Source organism: Perissodus microlepis, chromosome 17 (genome assembly GCF_051167445.1).
Source record: "Perissodus microlepis isolate ML-2025 ecotype Zambia chromosome 17, ASM5116744v1, whole genome shotgun sequence".
Taxonomy (NCBI): domain Eukaryota; kingdom Metazoa; phylum Chordata; class Actinopteri; order Cichliformes; family Cichlidae; genus Perissodus; species Perissodus microlepis.
The window spans coordinates 1,569,702-1,578,626 of NC_140477.1; the positions used below are offsets into that span (position 1 = coordinate 1,569,702).

Sequence of the window (8,925 nt, forward strand, 5' to 3'; positions counted from 1 at the left end):
CGGAGGAAGTCTTTGGGATTAGAGCGGAGTGGAGAGCACGAGTGTGAATGCCGTGCGCTCGTTGAGCCCCCCCTCATCTTCGTTCTCTTTCAGCATAGAGGTTAACTCCCCCCACCGCCACCACCGTCGCCGCCGCCCCTACCACCCCTTTGCTCCCAGGCGGGCCCGGGGTCAGGGCAGAAACCGGCAGCCAGTCAGGCATTCTTTCTGTGTACATGTGTGTTTGTGTGTGGCTGCAGCCCACTCTGTGCTCTTTGACTCCGCTGCCCTTATAAGGCGAGCAGCGCCATGGCAACAGCAGGGCTTGAATAGCAGTGTCAAATCCCTCAGCACACAGACACACGCTCACTCTCCCTAAAGGAGGGAGCGAGGCAGAGACACAGAGCGGGGATTCAGAGAGAGAGAGACGAGGCCATCTCCGGGCTGCTCTCCACTGCAGCAGCAGCGTCGGGCTTTCGCTGAAAGGTCTGTGACCGTGTTTTTTCCTGCGCTTGTTGTTTGCCTAATTTATTCCTGCTGGGGCCGGCAGAAAGAAGGAAAGGCAGAAAGGGGGAAAAAGGACAGGCAGAATAGCAAAGAGTGCAACAGTACACCGTGACTCGCCGACAGGGAATGCAGAGAGAAGTTCTGGCCTCTAGTTGTTACTGCTGGATGGACAAGTACTGACAAAACAAGAGGAGGAAGAGAGAGGCAGCACTTTGTAAAGCTCTGAGAGGAGAGGCAGCTGCAGCTGAAGAGATTTCTCAACTCTGCTTTTGTTTCAGCTTGTTGTTGCTTTTTTTTTTCCTTCTGTGACATCTGATCCCCCGCTGACTTTAAAACAGTTGAAAGGGATCACGAGAGAAACTCAACTTCACCCCGGACGACAGAAACAGGAGGTGAACTTTGCTGCTCCTGAGAGTGAAAGGCGTCTAATTCTTTACTTATTTTCATATCAAGCCTGGACTCGAGTGCAGATAGCCTTAAATATACTTTTCGAATAATAGGCAGTCTATTCGTCAGAGTTTCCCAAACTCCTCGGCTTATTTTTCGGGGCAAATCTTTTCCTCCTCTCCATCACTATCAGCCTCGACAAGTCAAGAGTGAGTCTAGGCTAGAACTGGCTCTGATGAACAGATAAAAACCTCAGCACAACAGGAACTGGTTGGACGAGTTTATAAGTCAGAGCAGAGGGCAGGGCAGTTTAACCCTGCGTGAAGGAGGGCTGTGTACGACTCGCCTCCCGCCTGCTCGTCCTTCCCAGAGAAAGTCGTGCGCTGAACAGAGCGAGGGGCAACAGAGGCTCTGTTTGCCCCCCCACACACAGACACATACTATGCTTAGGGATAGGTGAGAGTTTTTCTTTCAAAGGGGGAAGACGGAGAAAGAAAGTGAGAGGGAGGGAGCCAAAGTGTAATTTATTGTTTCCTGTGAAAAGAGCGAGGCTGCACCCTTTTCGACCGCCTGAACTCTGAACCGCACACCGTGTTTGTGTGTGCGCGTCTGAAGTTTTGTCGGACCTCGGGAAGCCAGCGTGATCAGAGGTCAGGGCGGAAAACAGGACAGAGAGAGCCGGGGATTAAAGAAGAGAGGGACGACAGAACGTGGAAAGACCCACAGGTCAGCTCGACCGGACGGCAAAGACGAGAAAGGTCAAGAGGCGGAATTTCCCCCCGTGACTTTGAATCTCTCGGATCGCTGCCGTTGGGGGCGGAATCGGCTCTTTAGACTCGGAGAGCCCGTTGGAAGGCGGTGGGACGGAGCAGGTCTGTGTGTATGATCCACTCACAGGGCTGCACGTCTCAGAGAATATGGCCATGGTGAGCGGAGGATGGGGTAATCCCAACGGGGGCGCTAACGGACTCGGGGAAAAGGCTTACCTGAGGAGGGGGGAGGATGAGGAGGGGTCGCCCCGGGCCGGGAGCAGCGACGTGGACGTCGGCGACGACGACAAGGCCTGCGTGGTGGACTGCGTGGTGTGCGGGGACAAGTCCAGCGGGAAGCACTACGGCGTGTTCACCTGCGAGGGCTGCAAGAGCTTCTTCAAGAGGAGCATCAGGAGAAACCTCAGCTACTCCTGCAGGTAGGGACAGAACACGCGTTGCTTTGCACGTGGAGAAGATTTTTTAACCACTTTAATACAGTTAAAAACAAACTCGAGTCTCTGTTAGAAATGGTACTTTGCAGCATCTGTGACTCCTCCTGTAGGCAGGTGTACGGGCACAGCTGCAGCAATATATGCCCTTATATCTCTAAAGACACCGTGCACACTCTGTAATCTGATTACATTAGTGTATGACTTTCTTATAAGCTGTTATACAGTCATTCAGAAGATTAGTCCATTTCTCACTCCTGAAGTTTCCGATCCAGCCTCACAAACAGCCAAAAAAAGAGAAAAAAACAGAAATGAAAGCACTGAAGGTCAGTCATGTGAGGATGGATTGCTTCAGAAGGTCAGCATTCCCATTATTCTTCACCACAGGAACATCATGTTGCAACTCAGTTCTGTTACTGAGACCTCTCTCAGCCGCCCAGTAAACTTATTTCTCCTGCAGTGTTACCTCTGAGTGCAACACGTCCTTTTTTCCTTTGTGTTGTTGGTTTGTCACATCTGGGGCTGAAAGAGCTCCCTGTGAAATGTTTGCAGACCTCAACCTGCTGCAAGAGGCAACGCAAGGGCGTGTAGAGCTGATGATTTACAAAGGTCACGAGCCTCGATAGCTTTCAGCCACTCCAGCTCACTTATCATGACTCTGGGGGGGGGGGAGGGAGGGTGTCCGTGGGGGGGAGGGAGAGAAAGGAGGGAGATTTCAATCCCATACAGGAAGTTTGTCTGTATTAAGTTCAGTTCCGGCTTTCATCTTTAAATGTTTGTGTTGCACTTTGTGCAGATCAAACCGAGAGTGCCAGATCGACCAGCACCACAGGAACCAGTGTCAGTACTGCCGTCTGAAGAAGTGCTTCCGGGTCGGGATGCGCAAAGAAGGTATCGAAAGTTCAAACCTACTCCTGCTAAAGGTCATTAATAATAATGAACGGGTGGAGTTGCTGCCGTGGTGGAAGATCCCACTGAAAGGTGCACCCATCACCATGTTTGCGTCCACAGTCTGATTACGACAAAAACCGAAACACTCCTGCGCCGCAGCGAGGGGAGCCACGTCATAATTACCCCTTATTCAGAAACGCTCACGTCGGCTCCTTATCTGCTGAAATTTCACAAATATTTACAGACAAGCCGGTCGTATCGGTTCAAAAGGTCACGAATGCTGTGTTTACAACTTGTTGCTCTGTTACCTTCAGCAACAAGGAATTCAGGTTTCAGGATAAGCAGCGAGTGGAAAATGCTCCGTTTGAAAGCATTAGCAGGTGAACAACTTGCTTTGCCACTTGCAAACTACCGCTGCATTATTATTATGCATTAATATGTAAGCTGCTTTTAGTGTTGTAGATAACTGAGGTGGAGGCACACGGGCGCCTTTGTTGGGCTTGATGATGATGGCAAAGCTACATTTAAACTGGGAACTCTGATTGGCACCGAGAGAGGATGCTGGTTGCTGCTGCTTAACAGCTCTGAAGCACCTACTGGGACATTGTCCAGGTATCCAGTTATCTGTCAGCTGAAGCCTGTTTTCACTCAGATGCAGCAGCTGAGCTTCAGGAAACAGCAGAAAGCAACAATGCTTAAATGTCACACGAGGAAAACCACCGACTGACAGCCCCGACTCTGCTTCATGTGCTGAAAACGGTTCATTACCTTTGTCTTGGATGGGTGCGAGCATTTCAGCGTTTCCACCCTCAACTCGCTGCCGTCGAGTTGACTTGACAAAAACCTCAGCTGTAATTGTACTCGGCTGTAACCTTACCCCACTTGTATTTCGGTCTGTGTCAGTGGACACCAGACGCTGTGCCATACATAGTGCGCACGGTGCAGCGTGCCAGGGGTTACATTTGGCCTGCGGTTATTAGTGAACCATGCCGAGCGTGGCCGTGACGCAGGCTGCGCTGTTTCCACATTACCTGGAAATGTGCGTCTCACCTCTGACCCAGTGAGGGAAGCGGCCGTTCGGGTTGCCTTTAGCGAGACTTTGACACCAGCGCTACGTTTGATTCGGTGTAATTTAAAACGGAAATCTGGTGCACGCAGAGCGGAGGATTTCAAATGTATAAAAGCAACAAAAGCATCGCACTACTGATTTACTTGTTACAGAGCGGCGGCGACGCACAGACACCGGCTCTTTCATCCTGTGCCGGTGCGAATCTGTATTTAGTAGTTATGTGCTGAAAAACGGGCGATCGCTGCAGTCACACACACTGTGTGTGGGAGAGTTTATTAAGATGTCACGACGGGTCCAAAGTAAATACCAATGGTGCTCGGTGCGACCGCAGTGAGGATGAATCTAATCTGCTGCTTACAGATCGACAGCATAACTAACTTTTTATCTAATGATGTCGTTTTTTGTTTGTTTTTAAACACCTGCAAAGAAACTGAGCTGTTGTAACAGGTTAACTCTGTTTTCTTTTGCAACTTAATAAACCAAACAAGTGCAGAGGTCACTTACTGAGAAGCAGCACAGCAAACGATGGCCTTTGTCTGACAGTGTCAATAAAAACACAAACAGTCCTGATGGATAACTCGTAAAGAGCTAATCTCCCTGCACCTGAGAAGTCGATGTTTCACGTATAGGTAAGAGGTGACCTCCAGGTGAGCAAATATATACCCAGCAAACATTTAATCCTGAGCTGGGAGAGCGTAGCGTCCATGTGACTGAGACTAACTAAGAACCAAAAGGTGATGATTGTTGTAATTGTCCTTTTTTTAAAGCAGTGTAGTTGTATAGCACCTTTCTACTCACCTGAGCATTTAAAGCCCTTTCTGCTGCTAGTCTGTGTTATCCAGTCTCAGAAGTCACATCTGCACCGAGGACGTCAAACTCATTTTACATCGTAAACTTCTTTACGCCGTTTAAGATTAAACTATACATTTAATCCCTGATATTTTAGGAGAGGAGAAAAAGTGCAACATTAGTTTTTCTACATAATAAAGAGAAGCTGCTGTGCAAAATGAAAGAAATCTGTCAGCACGACTCTTTGAAGGACTTTGGTAGCTCGTTGCTCAAACTGCAAAACAGTAAAACAGAAACTTTTTGTTCACAGAAAATGTGCTTTTTCTCTCACCGTGGATCTGCTTTAAACAGATTCTATAGGAGATAAAGTAGAAAGAATGCATGACTGTGGGGGACGTTGCTGCCCTGCTTCACCTTCCTAAATCTGTCCAGTGGGCCAAATTTGGAGCCTTTGCTGGGCCGATTCTGGGCCCCGGGCCTTATCTTTGATTCCCCCGAGCTACAGCTAAGGGCTTCCTAACATTTGCACACACTCCAGTGGATGAATCAGGTGCAACAGCGGGTTGAGTATCATGGCAAACAATATTTTGGCATGCAGACAGGAGGAGTCTTGAATAACCCGCTGCACCACCTGACCCACGGGAGTTTCAGATTTCACTAGAACAGATTTTTGGACCGAGCTAATTATGTTAGTCATGTTCTACTCGTGGACACTGTCGAGCCAAAACACCTGATTTAATAAAAGTATACTCTGTAAACTCCCGACCCCTCGAAGCTCTTCTGTGAACTGGTTTGTGTCATGTTTCAGCTACTAGAACTTCAGGGTGGGGTTTTTCTCAGAAGCTGGTGTTCTGCGCCTGCCCTGGGAAACATCTGTAAACTGTTCAAACCGTCATCAAGCACATTTTTATTGATCTGTACCGAGGCGTCTTTATGGGGCAAGAACATAAAGGTTGCATACATGCAGCGTGTCATTCATTTACTCGCTCTCTGGACTGAAGCGAGTGGTTTTCAGTGGTTTTCTCTCTCTGCAGCCGTCCAGCGGGGTCGCATCCCTCCATCGCACTCAGGTATCAGTCCCAACTCCCTGGCGGGCGGGATCGCGGGTGTGGGTCCAGGTCACATTGGGGCGGACTACTTCAACGGCCAGCCGGTGTCCGAGCTCATCTCCCAGCTCCTCCGGGCCGAGCCGTATCCCCCGAGCCGCTACGGGGCGCCGTACGGCCAGGCACAGATGCAGGCATCTGCGAGCGGCGCCTCCGTCATGGGCATCGACAGCATCTGCGAGCTGGCAGCCCGTCTCCTCTTCAGCACCATCGAGTGGGCCAGAAACATCCCGTACTTCCCGGAGCTCCCGGTTTCAGAGCAGGTCAGGTCTAAAGTGCGGTGACTTGCAGTCGCCAAACTGAACAACAGACACTCGTGGCTCAAAGTGACCCTTTCGCTCCACAGGTGGCGCTGCTGAGACTGAGCTGGAGCGAGCTGTTCATCCTTAACGCGGCTCAGTCTGCTCTCCCGTTGCACATGGCTCCTCTGCTGGCGGCAGCCGGCTTTCACTCGTCTCCCATGTCCGCCGAGCGCGTCGTGTCCTTCATGGATCAGGTCAGGATTTTCCAGGACCAGGTGGAAAAGCTGAACAGGCTTCAGGTGGACTCGGCCGAGTACAGCTGCCTCAAAGCCATCGCGCTGTTTTCTCCTGGTAAGTCTGATCTTCTTCTTTCGAGGTTATGTGACTGACTCACTGCGGTGCGATCTCTTTACTGTAAACCGAGCCCACGGTTTGGTCACAGAGAACCAAAACAAAGCTGTCGGAGGCATCACACACGTTTCTCAGAAATAAAATCACCGCCGTCTCAGGGAGACGCTTTGATTTGACCTCTTTGACCTCTGACATCATCAAGTAGTCCAAACCACAGATATCCTGTTACTCAGTAGTAAAGTGTAAGAATTATAAATAAACACAAACAAATGTCAAACTGGCCAAAATAAAGTTCAGATCTCTGAGTTCTGTTTACAGAAGACTTTAAAACAGGGGTGCCAAACATAAGGTCCAGGGACCACGATCGGCCCACCAAAAGATTCCAATCTGGCCCAGTCGAAAGCTTTGGAAAATGTAAACAAGTAACACAGAAGTGAATGTTATCATTTTTCACAATCTGCAGCAGAAATGTCTATTTTTAAAGTTGGTGCACACACTTTCAGACAAAAAGCAAGCAAAACCTTTTTGCACTGGTCATCAGGTGATGACACAGCCTCTGTTTTTCTGCCTTTAGACGCTTGTGGTCTGACAGACCCGGCTCACGTGGAGTCCCTGCAGGAAAAGGCTCAGGTCGCCCTGACGGAGTACGAGAGGTTGCAGTACCCCAACCAGCCTCAGCGCTTCGGCCGCCTGCTGCTGCGCCTCCCTGCGCTGCGCGCCGTGCCGGCTAACCTCATCTCTCAGCTCTTCTTCATGCGGCTGGTGGGCAAGACGCCGATCGAGACGCTGATCCGAGACATGCAGCTATCGGGGAGCTCCATCAGCTGGCCCTACGCACCGGGACAGTAAAGCCAGCTCCGGAGTGAGATCACACTGAGATGACTCAGAGCTGTGGAGGTCACTTTTTCCTCTCGTTAGCTCTGCAAAGTTTGCCCGATATGACACCAAAGCTGCTTTCAGGGAAAAGAAAGTTTGATCGTTTGCAGCAGACCTCTCTCGCCCTCATTCCGGATGAACTCGGCTTTCGGTAAAACTCCTTACCGCGAGGCCACGTGCCGGCACTACCTCCTCCCCCATCGCCCCCAGTGTGACTTGAAACCAGAGTGCGCTCTGAACGAAGCCATAGCAGCGCCACTTGCTGTACGCTGCCGTGGCCGGGACGCGGCGTGCAGGTCGCACGCAAGCTGTGTGACGTTTTGTGCTGAAGTAAGAGACTTTGCTGCCAGACGAAGCATTTGTGAAGACGGCGACGCGTCGCCTCATGCAGCGCTTCAACACAGAGGAGGCTGCAGATGTATATACGAGACCTGTTTTGTATGCCGTGTTCAACATAGATCAAAGTAAATCACTCAGGACTGTATGAGAAATATGAAGCTGTGCCAGCTTCAGCTCGCTCTGTGCAAAGGTACCAAATCCAGCAGACAGCACAAAAAGCTTTTTTAGCCCCTTTACGAGGTGCTGGAAGGTTACAACGATCTTCTTTTCTCGTCTATATTCTGAGCTTAAAGCCGGCAGCTGAAGCCTCAAACGGGCACGAGAGCGGCGCCGACCTCCTCGACCATTTATCAGCAGAAAATGTTGAACTGTTTCTTTTTAGTACGTTAACACAGCGCTGCAGAAGCTGCCGTTAGAAATCAAGCGAATGTACTTAAACACAGCCGGGCTCCTCGGGACGGTCGCATCCCAGTCGGACATTATTACCTCATGTTTTATACATCGGTGACAGATGGAGATTGTATAGAGAAGTATGTGTGTTAAAGATATTTACAAAGGGATCAAGGCACTGCTATCACTGTAAGCAAACAGCAAGACCCAGCGGGCAGGTCTTAGCCAGAAATAGAGATTAAAATGTTAAATGTCATGTGAGAGGACTTTAATCGTTTGAGATCATTTAGTGGAAGCTACACTGAATCAGGTGACGCCCGCTTGGCTGATTATTCTGTGTCCTGTGCTTTTGTGAGGGTAGATGTGTTTGAGTTGTTATTTTGTGTCAGCGGCCTCTTCGAGAGGATTGTGAGCGGCACTCTGACGTGAGAGGAACTTCGTTATTGGTGTGTTAGCGCGACGAATTGTGATGTTTGTTTTGCCAAACTGACTGAAGTAAGACGACGAGCAGGTGATCATTTCTGTTCTTTTTACATTTCCAGTTATGTTGTTTAAAAAAAAAAGGCGAGCGAGGCCACGATCCCTCGCGCTGTCAGACGACTTCACCGCTTTGATGTAAACTCCAGTGATTTGATTGTGTAGCTTTACGTTTAAAAGAATCATCTTTGTGTGACTGCGGCAAAACTGAAACATGCAAAAGACGCCCGCGCGTTATTTTTGCATTGGAAATAAACGTATACATTATTTTGAGTGGTGCATTTTCTTTCAGACGTGACGGATAACTTCATGTGTAACATG

General features: G+C 49.6%; 1 protein-coding gene across 1 annotated transcript; it reads left to right on the top strand.

Moving 5' to 3' along the window:
* The first annotated feature begins 278 nt into the window (after nucleotides 1-278).
* On the top strand, nucleotides 279-8,877 carry LOC146368979 (nuclear receptor subfamily 2 group F member 6-like). The gene is made up of 5 exons (XM_084910899.1): nucleotides 279-2,062; nucleotides 2,871-2,965; nucleotides 5,858-6,192; nucleotides 6,276-6,522; nucleotides 7,097-8,877. The coding sequence occupies exons 1-5, from the start codon at nucleotides 1,791-1,793 to the stop codon at nucleotides 7,369-7,371; spliced, it is 1,224 nt and encodes a 407-aa protein (XP_084767025.1). The 5' UTR covers nucleotides 279-1,790; the 3' UTR covers nucleotides 7,372-8,877.
* The last annotated feature ends 48 nt before the right edge of the window (nucleotides 8,878-8,925 follow it).